At 39.0% G+C, this 16,727-nt stretch overlaps 1 protein-coding gene across 1 annotated transcript; it reads left to right on the top strand.

Moving 5' to 3' along the window:
• Positions 1 to 3,134: 3,134 nt before the first annotated feature.
• Positions 3,135 to 16,144, top strand: LOC140243907 (uncharacterized). Its single transcript, XM_072323577.1, has 9 exons — positions 3,135 to 3,371; positions 6,268 to 6,379; positions 7,268 to 7,429; positions 9,063 to 9,242; positions 9,973 to 10,046; positions 11,979 to 12,176; positions 12,648 to 12,875; positions 14,204 to 14,347; positions 16,010 to 16,144. The coding sequence occupies exons 1-9, from the start codon at positions 3,135 to 3,137 to the stop codon at positions 16,136 to 16,138; spliced, it is 1,464 nt and encodes a 487-aa protein (XP_072179678.1). The 3' UTR covers positions 16,139 to 16,144.
• Positions 16,145 to 16,727: the final 583 nt, after the last annotated feature.

Here is a 16,727-nt window from a genome sequence, read left to right as displayed (position 1 = left end):
ACGAAAAATAAGAGGGGGAGGGGGCGTGCGCCGGATGCGCTCCCCTTTGGATCCGCCACTAGTTCCTGTCACAAATTCTGAAAACAGTGAAATACATAAGATTTGAATTGTCTTTTAGAAGTTTTGTACTACTGTTGAATATGTTAAAACGAATATAGTAGGCCTACTCTACAAAGCAAAACCCAAAAAAAAAACCCCCAAAAACAAATACAAATTAGAAAACAAAATCAGTCTCCAGTACATTTGATTATGCAGATATTGGGCTTCATTTTTTTTCGCTAAATTTAGAAATTGCAAATTTTGAAGAATAGCCTTGTTATAGGCCTAGATGACGACGTGTTGTGCGTGCCACCGGGTATGGCTAAGATCGGGAGGGGGGTTGAGATAATATATCGAGTCCCTTTTCATTATTTGCCAAAGGCCTCCACCCCCCCCCCCCCGGAAACAGAAGCTCAAAGACAATTTCTATAACAAAGAAGAAGGCCCCTCCCCAGAAAAAAAAAAATAACCAATACCAAAACAAAAATAAAAACAAAAACAGTCTGTTTATAGGGTTTAGGGGGTTGACTTTTCTCCATGGTAAATGTACGTAGGCCTAAGCAGGTTCTATGAGAACCTTATGGGGTTCGATTGTTGTATTATTTGTTCTATCGTGCCATGTTGTTGTTGTTTTTTCCGGAGCCAAAGGTGTGTGTGTGTGTGTGTGTGTGTGTGTGTGTGTGTGCGTGTGTGTGTGTGTGTGTAGAGTGTTTGTGTGTTTTTGTGAGTGTATTATTTGAGTGAAAGTGAATGAATCATTTTATATCAAAAAAAAAAAGATGGATTGGGTGTGTGGGGCATATAAATTTTAGGCCTATCGAGATACGGAACATGTTTGTAAGTGATGTATATTCAGGACTGTGTCTGCTAAGATAGCAGACTCCAACTCTCCCGTTTTCGACGGGAGATCTCACGCCGAAAGCCCATTTTTGCAAAATCTCCCGTTCTCCCGCTTGAGATTTGATTTCTCCCGCCCTGGCTCTGTGTCTCCCAGTGGAAAGGATTTCTTACTTATTGCTATCGTATGTTGAAAAGAATAAGTTTAGATAGCACCAGAGAACATCTAGAACCCTAGGAACTTCGCGCTTCGCTCACATCAACTTTGGAGTCTCCTAGGCGTTTGCAAGTTTCGGGCGGGAGAATCTCCAGATCAGAAGGTGCTTGGGGTTGGAGTCTCTGAGATAGTGATCAAAATATTTTGCAACAACAGCAGCACCGTTATTGCAATGCATTCGCAAGTATTTTGAAAAGAATTATTTCTATAGTTCTCAAAGTTGCATTGTTGATGATACAATAATGGAAATGTATTGAGAAGGAGGGTAAGATCAAATCTCCATCAAAGGAAATTGCAAAAAAAAAAAAAAATAGTGTTTGAAGAGTCACCTTTCTCCTCAACAAACGAAACAAAAATAGTCGAAGGGATGGGGGAGGCGGAAGGTGCAGAGGGTTGATTCATCATCACTAAAATCATCCCTCTAAAATTCCGTACGATGGAGACCTTGTGTGATTGCATGACATGTAGGCCTACTGGTATTTTCACAACAACCCTGTAAATCGTACAGAAAAAAAAAAAATTCTTGTTTTTCATTCATTGTTATCATTCTTACTGACACACATGCGATTTTATATTATAGGGATAGTACAGTATTGGTGGAGATGAGAATTGGGCTTTTAACTTTTTGTGAGATAACAAGAAAATACTTATGATATAGTACAGAGCATACCATTTTACGAGGAATTCAAAGTTTATTTGATGAAAATCGGGTTTTGAATGACTGAAACATCCAAAAACAAAGTAAAACAAAGCATTCGTAATAAAGTGTGGGTCCCACACTTTATTAGAATTGCTTTTTTTGGATATCTCAGCCATTTCAAAACCAATTTTCATCAAATAAACGTTGAATTCCTCATAGAATTACATTCTCTCCCATATTTCATAAGAGGTTTCTCATTATTTCACCAAAAAATGTTAGAAACCCAAAATTAGGTCTCAAGCAAAACTGTATGATCCCTTTATTCTCATGTTTTGCTCACTTTTGCCATTTATGTTTAGGCCTACAGTATAGGCCTATGATTTTGATGTTAATTTCTTCCATGCCCCCCATGAGTAAGCGTGCAAGAAGTATACAGAATCAGATTTGTTCATTCATTAATTAATTCATTTGTTCGTTCATTCGCTGTTCTTTTGTTCGATCGTTCGTTCGTTTGTTTGTTCATTCGTTCATTCGATCATTCATTCATTCGTTCATTCGTTCATTCGTTCATTCGTTCATTCGTTCATTCGTTCATTCGTTCATTCGTTCATTCGTTCATTCGTTCATTCGTTCATTCGTTCATTCGTTCATTCGATCATTCGTTCATTCGTTCATTCGTTCATTCGTTCATTCGTTCATTCGTTCATTCCTTCATTCCTTCATTCCTTCATTCCTTCATTCCTTCATTCGTTCATTCGTTCATTCGTTCATTCGTTCATTCGTTCATTCGTTCATTCGTTCATTCGTTCATTCGTTCATTCGTTCATTCGTTCATTCGTTCATTCGTTCATTCGTTCATTCGTTCATTCGTTCATTCGTTCATTCATTCATTCATTCATTCATTCATTCATTCATTCATTCATTCATTCATTCATTCATTCATTCATTCATTCATTCATTCATTCATTCATTTGTATGGAGACCGGCGGTGATGGCGCCGCAGGCAAATGGAACTAGAACGAGGAATGTTTGCGTGCATTTTAATTTCGCAAATTTCACGAGAGCCAAGATTCGCGAAATTGAAATACGCATAAAAATTCTTTTCTACATAAATCCCACGGACAATTTGCGAAAGTTTCATATCGCGAAAAAACATCGCCATCCGATTCGCGAAAATTTCATGTCGCGAATAACTAAATGACAGGTCAACTCCACACTCTGTGAGCGAAAAGCGCAGCACCTAGCCTCTTGAAAGAGAAATGCGGAGGTGCGTGCCGTCCTGTGATCACATCGTTGTGGTGGAATAACTGTGGTGGTATTAGGAGGGTCGTATCAAAAACATTTTGTTCTCCTAATCTGGCTACAAATTTTCATCACACAAGTCCACCTATCGTAAGAAATATGAGTGATTCCGTGTTTAAGGGTCAAATTTTGGTGTATTCCATCGTAGGCTGCCCGCATTGCAAGCGGGCCAAACAGACATTACGCGGCCTGAGCTTGCCATTCAGCGATGTAAGCCTGGATTCCTACGCCGAAAGTGTCCGGCAAGAATTGAAGGAGAGAACGGGGAAACGAACCGTGCCGCAGGTCTTCTTCAATGCCACTCATATTGGTGGAAATGACGATTTACAAGCGTTGGTAAGCATCAAAACACCGGCGTTGTCTTTGAAAATCTTGAAATAAACAAAATTAGAATCATGACTAAACGTTTATTTTGTATGCATTTACATAGAACTAGACCTAGTCATCTTTAAAAGTATTATAATACTATTAAAGTTATACCATCTGGTAGTGTCATTTAATGATTTAGTCACTTTTCTTTGACACACAGACCAGCATAGCCCATGTTTGTTACTAGTATCGACGTGGTTATTGTCACTTCTCCAGAGATCATAGACGATGTAAAGTGACAGAGCCTCAGTCAGGTTGTATTGCCATTGGCATTATTCAGTCTGGGAAACCCGCTCATGAGGACCACTCCCGCGTACGGTACGAGGACTGCCCCGCCTCATGAGGACTGCCCCCACGCCTCATGAGGCCCGGGGGGGGGGGGGGGGGGGGGGGAAGCGCCTCATGAGGCCCCCTATTCACTATTCATCTAATCTATTCATCTGACACGTTGGCGCCCGTGTTTTGATGGGCGCTCTGCATCGGTTGTTTAAAACTCGATTTTTGAAAAAAAAAACAGACAGGATTTTTTCTTCTTTTCATCATGGATAGTGGACATGTGTGTGTAACAAAAAATCACCGTGCAAAGTTGCGACAATTTATACGTCAGATGTGAGATGAATAAGAAGTGAATAGGGGGCCTCATGAGGCGTTCCCCCTGGGCCTCATGAGGCGTGGGGGCGGTCCTCATGAGACGTGGGGGCAGTCCTCATGAGGCGGGGCAGTCCTCATACGCGGGAGCGGTCCTCATGAGCGGGTTTCCCGGACTGTATTAACGCCATGATCAGTGGTGGATCTTGGACTGAGAGGCCTGCACCGGACACCCCTCTTTATTTTTTGTTAAAACAAAAGAAATGTGACCCGCTACAACAATAAAGTCGGGCGAGGTCGATTATTTGAAAATTGCATGGCACAATTCCCTAATCTTTCTGCTTAAAATTGATATCTATACAGTAACACATCTTATAATAATAATCGGCTGCGGAGATATCGATGTTTAAAAGAGATCATGTTGAGACGTCTGGGAAATCACTGTTTCGAGAAAAGCGCCCTAAAAGTTTTCCTTGTGACGCAATCACGGTCAAGGGACACGCATGTCAGTATTCACCTCCGAACAATAGAAGGTAAGCCCTAGCAACTCCCGAAATGCTCATTCAAACACATCGTCGGCGATCTCCTCACCGACCAATCAGTGACCAGGATGCCAGGAGAAGCGGCTAGGCATAGCGCACCCTGCCAGCACGCACCAGTCGACTGGGCAGTATGTGAGCTTCACGCTTCGGTTAGCGCAAGCAGCAAACTGACCAATGAGATGACTCTGGTCGTTGTTAGGGGCGGAGCCTATCTGTGGCGCTCAATCCAAATGTTCGAACCAGTTTCTGCTTCCTTGAAACGCCAAAAAACATGGCCCAGAAAAACGCTATTTTTTTGTCTTTCCATTCATCATTTTGCTTCAAAATTTCGACAGATGATAGAAGACATGTCATACTCTAATAATATGTCAAATTCAGAAAATCATAAGTTTTGACCAATTTTGATGCTCTGACTTCAAACTCGATTTTCACAGCTTCGACCGTGCGCGACTTTAGGACCATTTTGTTGTAGCGGGTCACAAATAAAGTAAAGAGGAAAAAATGGAGGGGGGCGTGTGCACCCCCCTTTAATTTGGGTGGCAAAGGCCCCTCCCCTTTACGGAATTTCTGGATCCGCCCCTGCATGATTGATGTTTAAACAGTGATCACTTCAGTTGTTTCCCAATAATCAGTTAGTAAATTTATCGTTAATTAATGTGTTTGGGGTTTTCACAGGATAATATAGATAGTGACTGCCTTATAACCTGATGTTTCTGAGAGTGTGGGGAAATACTAAATTTCGGCAACACCTACTTCAAAGGACCTACACTGTATGAAAGCGCTATACTCATGTACAAACTTGTGTAGTAACTAAGGCTGAGCATCTTGTGATTGACAGATCATATTACTTATTAGATTCACAGTTTTGAAGTTTGTTTGTTGTTGTTGTTTTTTTTACGTGGGTATATTTACATTGTACTCTTCAATATATTGAAGCAATTAATCTGAAGAAAAATAGTGGAAATGATGACACATGTAGCATCTACAATGTATGTTCATTTGCAACATAAAAGTGATGAGTAAGGTACGTATTGTATCAACTCAAGTCAATAAGTAAAATTGCACTTAGATCGAGAGACCCTGCAACTGTTGTTCTCAATGTGGAGTATGGTGTTGTCATGTTTTTTTTTTTTTTTTTTCATATTATTTTTTTTTGTCAGGATAGTAGTTGACTGAAATGCAGACAGTTCTTATGTTCTATGCTCTTTGCTTCAGCTTACAGTGTCTATTGAGTGTTTTGCAACAAAACAAGATACATTGTATGTTTAAAGGGGAAAAAGTGAAGAGAAATCCACATAACAAGTTGACTTGATGTAAACACAAAGACTGCTAGATGAGAAACCCATTCTTTTGTACATTTTCATGTACATATTAAGAAGGCATTGAATGATGGTGTCACTTCTTTTGTAAAAGATGAGAACTGAGAAAAGAATGGAGACATTGAGTGGGACACTGTACAGAACATGATGTTCTAGTTAGTGATGTTAAATTCAGGCAAAAGTTGTCACTTTCTGTGCACTACACTGTATTCGAGTGAGTTGTCGGGGTCCTCTTAAAAAAAAAAAAATCTCTTAGACTATATTGTTCAAGATCGATAAGATATTCGTCATAAGTTTCATTCATTATCATGTCTTGCCGAAGATGCCCACAATTAATGGTTGATTATCATGGCACTAGGTGTTGACTGTCGTCATCTTCTGATGTGTTTTTTAATGCAACATTGCCTTCTACAGATTGAGAACAAAGAAAAGCTGCAATCCCTCATCGACGATGTCAAGAACAATGAGCCTCCTGTGGATGCACCCAAGGTCCCTGACCCCAGCCTCAAGACACAGGACCCCGAGGGTATCAGTCACTCAGTCTTTAAAACCAATTGTAGGATGGAATATAACATGTACATGTAGCTGTACAGGAATTACATACTGTAACAATTAAGTGATTATTACAGTGCACTACTGTATACAAGTGTAGCTGACACGATTATAACAAAATTTGTTACAACAAAGTAAAAATTCATGTTGCAATGTTATCCACTCAGTAGATGATTTTTTATTTGGTTTATGACAAAATTTCAATATTAAAACGAAGGAAAACTTCCGCTCCTGAAGACTTCTTATAGTGTGGTAATATGAGACTGAATCTGAAAGCATTTTTGCATACATGTACACAAAATGCAGACTCACTGTCACCTGCCTTGTACGTTAGTATGGACAATGTACAATGTACTACCCAAATATCAAAGTGAAAATTTAGATTGAATCATCCTCACAACATTTTACCTGCTCATACTCTCCCCTGTTGATATCTCTCCAAAACATAAACAAACCCCATTAAGATGCATTGTATTTGTAAACTGTTTATGCAATGTACAGAGCTCTGCATTCTCTGAATTTTGCGAATCGGGTGATATTTGCAAATTCAAAAATCAAGTACAGTAAAACAGAAACTCTGATTCCGATATGAATGTGATGTGAAGCATACATTTCTCCGTTCAGTATGCTGTATGCCACGAATGCAAATTCATCTATTTGCAAGATTGTTGAAAGTCCCGATTCACAAAATTAGACTCACTGTATGGTGTATACAGTTATTGAGTTGTTATTCCCTCACACGGACCATTGCTCATTGATAGGGATTAACATACAAAGGCAATAACATAATCCTTGTCACATTAGCCCTGTTGATAGTTGATAAAAGACAAATCTCTACATATTATGACCAATGTGTTGCCAGGTGAGATGGACTTTACCTGTGAGCTGGACAAATGTGCCCAGCTGATCCGTGACCTGAAGATGACTGACCTCATCAGGGACCACAGGAAGGGGCTAACTACGTACAGGAACAGTTTCCAAGGAAACCAGTTTGTGGACTGGCTTGTCAAAACACAAACCATGGGTAGGAATATTCATTAATTTGCTATTTTGTTTTAATGGACCAAATTCACGTAGGTGGTTAAGATTTGTACCATGGTTTAAACTTTTACCGTGGTCTATAATACAGTGTAAGCACGAAATAGACGTAATTTTGACATGCACATATCAGCACACATTTGTAACTGGATGTCTGTTGGCGTACACAATCTGTCAGTCATATTTACACAGAAAAAAATGTGTAAATTATAGTCTAAATTTAAACCACCTTCATGACTTTAGGCCATTGGGTGTTTAGTGGCATTTTGAAATTCCCTTTCTACATGTATTTACCAGTTCAGAATTAAATTAATTACTCACAACTTTATTATTACGTACAATGTGCCAGGTAAGCTTTGTGTCTCGAACAGTAAACAACTTATACTATACATGTACAACTGCACATCCCATGTTAGAATTTGTCAATGCAAAATATGTACACGTGTGTAATGATGTGTATATCTTAAAGGTGCATGGTACCCGTGTTTTAGTCAAATGCGTACGCGGGCGCACGGCGCAAGTTTCCTATAGAGACCTAGGCTATCGACTCCTCTTTAGCGCTTATGCTGTGGCCCACTTCCCCGAGTCCAAAGAAGTCTGATCCACTGTAGTCAGTAGTCCGATAACAGTTCGGCTCATGATTCGGCTGAGGGGGATGACAGCTTTAGCAAACTTCTTTTGTGATGTCATGATAACCAGCACATATGCACGCACCCTGGCATTGCTGCAGACTGCGCAACGCGCAGAGAAGACAACGAAGGCAACGTTACTTAGCAACAGCTACGCACTTTACTCTTGATGACAGTTCAGCTTCGGTAATCTTCGTATCAATGCTAATGGTGATCGGCAGTATCATCAACAGCGCCCTCTACACTACCGGGACTATGCCTCTTTTACTAGATCTTGTTCTCTATATCATACAAATTCTGCTGTATACTGAATTTACTGAGCTTCCTCTTGGGCTACTGTATACAGTAGTAGATATTTGTTCATGGGTGACATCATTTTTAACTCTTTATGTGCCATGTTTATACGTCCGACTCAGTTGACTGCGTGCCAACTTCGCATATTTCGCTCAAATGCACAAACCCTCCCAAACCGATTGATGAATCGCCTAATGCCACAGTACAATGAAAGCGTTTCATGTGATTCCATTCCTCTTGTCAATAGCTTGCAATTTATGCGGTGAATGACTAACAAGCAGTGTTCCATACTGGATTTGCGTGAAAATTCAAAGTTTCTGTCACTGCTTTGTGTGAAAAAGTCATACATTTACAATAATGGGCATTTGAAAGAAAAGCAATTATAGATTTGTTATAAAATTTACAACAATGCAAAGCTTGGTATTTTCTCTACAACTTTGCTAACTCCGTCTACAATTTAACAGAAATTATTTATTAAATGTTATATTGATTTGAAAAATATATTATTTTCTCAACGTATGACTATGTTGGTGTCTCAGAATGATGTGGCACATGGGGGGTTTCCCCCATGGCACACAAAAAGAGTTAATAGCTCCCTTTGTCATGAACCATGTTCCATTGTCCCCTAGAGGCAATTTTTGTTTCAAAAATTAATATCTTTCTCTTATGCTGTGTGTCACTCATCCTACATTGTAGAGAGGTCCCAAGCAGTGATGAGGGGACAGGAGATCCTGGACAGAGGGTTTGGGAGCCAGATCAAAGGGAGGGAGGATGGTGTCTTCGTTGATGATGACAAGCACCTCTACAAACTCCTGGAACATGAGGAGAGCTCGGCCCTGAACTCTGGCGTGTCCAGTGAGTGTGAACCAAGACCAGGTAGGCAAGAAAAACATTTTTACCCCCTCTCACCTGTCATCTTTATAATGCTCTCCTTTTAACGATATCTTCTTAGATATGTGCTTTTATTATCCTCAAATTTATATCAGTATGATATTTTAGATGTTTATGTGTGCTATTAGTATTATTATTGTTATTATTATCATTATTATTACATTACTATTACTTTTATTATTGTCATCATTTTGTTTTTATTATTGTTATTATTATTATTATTATTATTATTATTATTGTAATTACTTTTATTATTATATCATTATTATTATAGTTATTATAACAAGAACTAATAAGAAGATATTACATTTGTAAAAAAAAAAAGAGATAGATATAGTGTATAATGCTGAGACTTGGTTAGATTCACAATCAAGTGACTCTCTGATAAACTTTCAATATTGAAGAAAATTTTTGTTAAAAAATGTTTGATTGTCTGAATGGATTGGCAAAGGTGTCCTTGCTTGTCGATTTTCCTTTTCATCTCTGTTGTTATGCCTGTAGGTGTTTTTTATAGAAAAATAACATGAGAAATTAGGGCAAGGAAGAGCGAAGCACTAGAATCAAATGCCCAACCTGCTGACAGTACATGCAGTATAAGTGAATATGTCATCCTTTTCCTTAGTGGGTGTCAATTACTCCCTTTCTTTATGGCTACCCTGTTTTGAGCTATTTCTCTCTGTCTTCTCACTCTTGTTTTTCAACTTTTTGTTTTCAGCCTCTGAGCTTGGCGAAGATCTTCGCAAACTCATTCTGGCCCTCTACAATGAGTTCCTCTCTGAGGACGGGAAGGTAAATTTCAGGATTAAAGTTAGATGTCAGTCAACTTGGCAGATTTTGTATTGGTTTTGCCTTTTTTGTTCTCTTCATATGCCTTCTGTTGTTGTTGTTTTTTTTGCTTCTTTGTATTATGTTTTCAATACATCTGTGAGAGGGGTATTGTGGGTTGACCTATTTTTCCATGAATGATCATTTAATGTCATCAGAACAAAATGTGATTGCCCAATAGAAGACATGTGAGACATGTGAGACACCTGAGCCGAAGGCTCAAGTGAGCTATTGTGATCGTCCGGCGTCCTTCGTCCGTACACTTTTTACATTTTCATCTTCTTCTGGAGAACCCCTTCACCAATTTTCACCAAACTTGGCAGGTACATGTAGCATCCCTAGGGGGATAGGACCTCAATTTGTTCAAGTGGGCACCATACCCCACCTGGGGGGGGGGGGGGGGCAGAGGGGCCCAAACCCCCCAAAATTAACGAATCTTAAAAAATCTTCTTCTCTAGAACCAGAAGTGATAGAGCTAAGTTAGTACTATTGATGACTGTAGTTTCAAGTTTGTTAATTGCAGAATCAGGGGTGCCCCTCCTCCCCCCCCCCCCCCCTTGGGACCCAGGGGTGGGGAGGGGTGCTAATGGGGCCCAAATTGTACATTTTCATTTTTTTCTTGAAATTGCTATTATGAATTTTCACCAATGTTGGCAGGTAGCATTCCTAGGGGAAAAGAATCTCATTCCCATCAAATGGGCACCATGCCCCACCTGGGGGCCCCAGGGGGCCTAAATTTGGACCAAAATTGTAAGTTTTCATCTTTTTCTTGAAAACCCTATCACAAATTTTCACCAAACTTGGGAGGTAGCATCCCTAGGGGGATAGAATCTCAATTCCATCAAATGGGGGCACCATGCCCCACTTGGGGGCCCTAGGGGTCAATGTAATCAGAAAAAAAGATCAATGTAATGTGTTTACAGTGTAAATACCAGAAGGTCAAAGTCAAAACACAATGTACAGTATCTAGGACTAGATTGTTTGTTACATAGTGCCTGTGACGTTTGATTGTATAGATCAATCAGTACTATGATAACGTTAACTTTAAAAATGTGATAAACTGAAACAGTTCAATACTATATACTTGATCAGATCCATGACATGTGTATTTAAAGTAGCTTCAAAGGTCAAGCAGTAGTGTTTGACAGATATGGTCGTGATAATGCCCTATTCATTGGCAGGAAATGTATCCCCAAAGAGTGATCAAACATGTTGGAACAGACAGTCTAAGGTGTAGCTGTTTGCTTCTATTGATCCTTTAAATGTTGCCTGTATGTTTGTTTGTTTTTGTTTTGTTCTGTTTTTATTTGCTTCTCTTTATAATTTGATTATTCCAGATCTTGGGTGTGTGTTTTTTGTTTGTTTGTTTGTCTTTTTGTCCACCATCTAATTTTTTCCCATTTTTGCCTTTATCATCTTGATTCTACAATAGTCCATATTGTCTATTTTCTTAATTTTGATTTTGTCTTTTCTTTCCTCTCCCAATGTTTTGCTCTCTCTTCCGTTTTTCAGTTGTCAACATAGACTATTACATTCATCAACAGCAAATGACTACATTTTGCCTCTCCCATTCTAGCCATACTTATTTTCCTATTGCTATAACAAATTTATCTCCAAATACTCTACCTCTTTCATCATGTTGCAGAGAAAGTCATTAAATTGTATACAAATGAATTACATTAGAATTGTCACCAATGTATGAGTAGCCAGTGGTCATGCTCTCATTAGCTGAAAGTGATGTTATGATGTGAGCTGCAAGGACCTACATTGTAACTTGAATATGATAAGCTTCTTTGGCTGCAGAAATCAAGTGATTTTGGTATACCGGTATAATTCATAATTTAATGGCTACTCACGGTTATCTTTTGTCCCCTTTGTTTGATACATATGTACCAGGGTGTAAACTACAAGGGTATATCCCAGAGTCCAAAGTTTGCGACCTACAAGCGGCTCACTGGTGAACTGACACGTGTCGCCGTGGAAACTGCATCGCGGGAAGAGAAGCTGGCCTTCTTCATCAACATCTACAATGCCCTGGTCATCCATGCATACGTGGAGGTTGGCCCACCCACCAATATGTGGCAGAGGTACAAGGTGAGAAAGAAAAATGAAAAAGGAGGAAAAAAAAGAGAAAGAGAGAGACAGAGAGACAGACAGACAGACTAACAGAGAAAACTCTCTTACAGCTACCATGTGTGCAAAAATTCCTTGTAAATTGTAGTCTTTACTCATAAATAGTTACTCTGCACAAAGTGAATGTCACAATTATGTTATCAGCGTGGTTACACAGTGATGCCACATTTTACTTTTATGAATATCTCACAAAGAACACAAAGACAGTATTTCTTACTTTTCTTCTCATTCCCCAGATAACAATTTGTGTGTGCTGGAATAGTAATCAGGATAATCCCTGTTTCATTAACTGCAAAGGACTGTTCTTATTTACCCTATATTTTATTTATATAACAAAAAGAAAGACAGAGAGAGAGAGAGAGAGAGAGAAAAAAAAAAAAACAGTACTCTGTTAAGATGTCTATTGCAAACCAATCTGCTTTTGTACTCCAGTTCTTCAATTATGTTAGTTACGTCATTGGTGGCCACCTGTGCTCCCTGAACGATATCGAGAATGGGGTCTTGCGAGCCAACAGGAAGCCCATAGGGGCCCTCTCCAAGCCCTTCTCCAAGGGGGACCCACGTCTGAAAGTGGCCCTTCACCTCCATGAGCCCCTCATCCACTTTGCCCTGGTCTGTGGGGCCAAAAGCTGCCCACCCATCAAGACTTACTCTGCAAAGGTAAGTCAATGCCACACAATTTTATCCCCGGGAAAAGTATTTGAGTTTATACATTTTGTAGATGTTCATTCATATCAGGGCATATTTTTTTTTTTTTTTTTTTTTTTTTTTTGTTCTCTGGGGTAATAAATCTAGAACATTTGTTTGCTTAATTTCTTTTCTTTTTTCCAAATTTGATTTTGTGGTCTCAATGATTCTAGAATCAAAAGCCAAGTTATAATTGATGTTGATTCATGTACATTGTACATTGTACAGGTGACTTCATTCCCTTGTCAAAAGAGATGTATTAATATTTGCATTTACTGCTTTCACATATTTCTTCAGCAGTGCATTCCAGTGGGTGAACAAAATGTCAAAAACATAAAATGTGATGACTTTGATTTTTTTCTCATGCCATTATCTTTCAAGTGTATGCAGTCTTGGGCGAGATTTCTTGAGTTTAGCTATGCTCATGCTGCTTCGCATGCTTTAGACCACAATATTTTCACCGTCAATTCAATAAAAATCATCTACATTTCAGACAGGTTTTCCTCTAGTACTTTGGCATGAGGTAACCTTTCTGGAGCTTTGACTACAGGTTTGCTTTTAAAGACCAGATAGTGGAGGGATGCCATGCGATAGGAAGGCTTGACTGACACTGATATATTTGGAGCACCCCAAACAAGCACTGGTAATGTGTTAGTACACACACAGTGAAAAGAATCTTGACTGTAGTTGAACGTAACCAACAAGTATATGCTTTGATGCACAGATTCGCTGACGGGCAATTCTGTTTTAGTAGGCCTGTGCTTTTTAGGGTTTTAGCATATTGTCAACTGAGAACCAGAAGGCTGATTTAAAATTCTAAGATTTGAGCATGAATAAAAATGAAACAATCAATTTTCATGAAATGAAAAGATTACTTAATCAAAAGTGGGTAGATTTACAAGCATTGTTCCAAATATTGGGTAAAATAGTGCCACTATCGTTTTGATTTGTAAAATTTTACTGAAAATGTAAAAAGAAAAAAAAATCAAAATTAACGCTGTAATAGAGAGGAAAGCATGCTTTGTGATACCAATAACTCAATACCTCCAAAGTATATATTTAAGATAATGCAGTTCTGGTTCTCAGGCGATGATACGCAGCTGCAGGCAGCTAATAATGATGGATTCAATCAGGCCACCATTCTTTCCCCACACTACCAGGACTTTTAACCTGTCGAGGACGAGTCCCGAGTATACTTGGGCAAGTGTCTATGGGAAATGTGTGTTGTAGCAGAATTAGTCCATCCTCAATGGGTTAAGCTTGCTTTATTTTTGCCACTTTACCCGCACTGTTGGCTGCAGGACATTGATAAGCAGCTGACACTGGCAGGGGAGGCCTTCCTTGAGAGCTCCGATGGCTGCCAAGTAGACGTCAAAAAGAGAGAGCTCCGCTTCAGCCGGATCTTCAAGTGGTACAGAGAGGACTTTGGCAAGAATGACAAGGAGGTAGGAGAACAGAGAGTCGGGCTCATCATTAGTGATGACCAGGGGGGTGTTTTGTAAAGCTGTTCTTACAGTTACGAATGACTTTAAAAGAACGACTGGTGATCAGTTCTGATTCTATTATTCAGCACAAGAACTGATCACCTGTCATTCTGAAAGTCATTTGTAACTTAAGAACAGCTTTATGAAACACCCCCCTGGGAGGTACTTCATAAAGCATTTTGTTAGATATTTCATCTGGCAAACAGTTAAAAGCTACTGAAATGCTTGTATCTGATCGGCTGAGAGCAAATTTGTCTGACAAAGTTGTCAGACAAATTTCTTCATGTAAAGCCCCCCCCCCCCCCCCCTGATGGCCCAGGCAGAATTAATGCTGTACGTTCCACCAAAGTTTTGATAGGGTGAGATCTTTTTGGGGCCTGATCGGGCAACTGAGATTCAAAGAGGATTGACATGTTTCCTTATAATTCGTGCCAATACACTTCATTTTTTTGGTGACCAAACTGTCAAATTTAAAGATTTTAGTGGCCTGAATTGGCCATTGGAGAAAAAGGTTAATGCCAAAAGCCAGCTAATGGCATATAAAAATATGAGATGTATTGATAATGATCCCTCTTGAGAATTGTGTCTTTAAGTTGTGGTGTGAGCATGTAACAGGGTCATTCTGGGCATGTGTATCATTTTGTGTTATAAAAGAAAAAAAGAAAAGAAAACGTTGAAAAATTAGAAGCTTTGCAAGGAGTGAATGTGACATAATATGGCTATTTGGTAGATTTTCTTGGCCATGAAGTTTATGTCTAGTCAGCAATGGCACTAGTACAGTAGTTTTATTGTAGCTGAAACTACATAAATCTACAAGTTGTACAGTGTGTAAACTTGAACGAATCCACTTCCACCTCTTTCCTTGGGTTTAGCAGAATTGAAATTTCTGTCTTTTAAAGATTTTCAGTGATTTTTGGTTTTCACTTGTATTTATTTCTGTTAACAATGTAAACAGGAAGATGATCGCTACTGCATAAAAATAATTCTTGGAAAATAGCTGTGAAATTTATGTGTATCTTATTATATCTGTATGTAAAGACAGTAGGTCAGTCCTAAACACCTCAGCAGCGTACACGTATATCATAGAACCTGCAAAATTTTCTGAATTTTTTAGAGATTAAGGGGAGTATAAAGATTTCAAAATTTAATATTTGAACAAATCTGAAATGTCATATTTTTGAATACTGTTCTTGCAGTGGATTTAGAGTAATTAGTGTATAAGGGTATCATGATAAGCCGCATATTATGCATGAATGTAGCGACAAACTCATTATGCCACTTATTTACTGGTGTAAAAATGATCTTCTCTCAAGTCGTGTGATATTTTATGTTACACCATTTTGTAAGTACACGTATCCTATTTCATTTTTTTTTTTTTTGGTTAAAGTGAACAAACTGTCGCTAAAGCTATGAATTGCTTTATACCTTCCTCTTGTCTGAACTTGGGGCAGTTTCTCACATCATATAAATCCATGTATTCCACGAGAATAAATTTGAAAAATATGAAAAGGTGAATACACTGTCTCTGTTCCCTAGTGCATACAGTCTCATGTTTTCCTCATGAAGTCAATTGGTCTGCAATGTTCTGCAAGTTTCTGAAATAAATGGCTGTGTCCGCTGCAGGTTGCCGCGTTTGTGTCCAAGCTGATTGGTGATGGCAAGAAGAAGGAACAGCTCTCAGAGGTCATGGGTCACAAGGACTTCAAGGTCAGCTACATGAGTTACAACTGGGCGGTCAACTCCCAGCACTGATAGGACCGCTGCTCCCACGCAGTCATCAGTGGTCATCAACAGCTGACCATTACACACACCAGTGGCTATTCCTGTTAGAGTTTGTGTGAGAGCTGAAAGTAGGTGAAATAGGTCAACCTTGCCAATCTTGACTTTTTCATATTTTCTGAAAGAGCGAATCTTCTTCTACATCATACTAAAGTTTGGGATCATAAAACGAAAAGGAAATTGGGATATTAGCAGTTTTTCTGAAGCACTTTTTAGTGGAATAGTGTGATTAGGTGTTTTTCAAAGAGTCCTCTTTTCATTTCTTAAAAACCCTCTTCATGCTCATTACTTTAAACTCCAATAACTTAAGAAGGGATAAAGCTACTGCTTTGAAAGTTGGCATTGATCATCAACAGAATGTGTCAATAAAGAATGCATAATTTCAGCTTAATCTGTTAATCCCTTCATTGCTGTTGCTCTGGTGGTTATTAACCTGTTATTTGTTCCATTTCTCGCACAGCTAGCGCGGCTTGGTAAAGGTTACACGTTTGAATATACCCTGATCTTCAGAGCCTCTTTTCTCAGTTCACACTTATCCAGGGTGTGTTCTTACTTTCCAATA

Source organism: Diadema setosum, chromosome 20 (assembly GCF_964275005.1).
Source record: "Diadema setosum chromosome 20, eeDiaSeto1, whole genome shotgun sequence".
NCBI classification, from domain to species: Eukaryota; Metazoa; Echinodermata; class Echinoidea; order Diadematoida; family Diadematidae; genus Diadema; species Diadema setosum.
Note: the sequence above shows the minus strand (reverse complement) of the source record. Positions and strands in the feature narration are given on the sequence as shown.

Coding starts and splice junctions, on each gene's coding strand:
- LOC140243907 (XM_072323577.1), top strand. CDS start 3,135: ATGAGTGATTCCGTGTTTAAGGGTCAAATTTTGGTGTATTCCATCGTA. Junction 3,372..6,267: donor ATGACGATTTACAAGCGTTG/GTAAGCATCAAA, acceptor TGCCTTCTACAG/ATTGAGAACAAAGAAAAGCT. Junction 14,348..16,009: donor TTGGCAAGAATGACAAGGAG/GTAGGAGAACAG, acceptor TGTCCGCTGCAG/GTTGCCGCGTTTGTGTCCAA.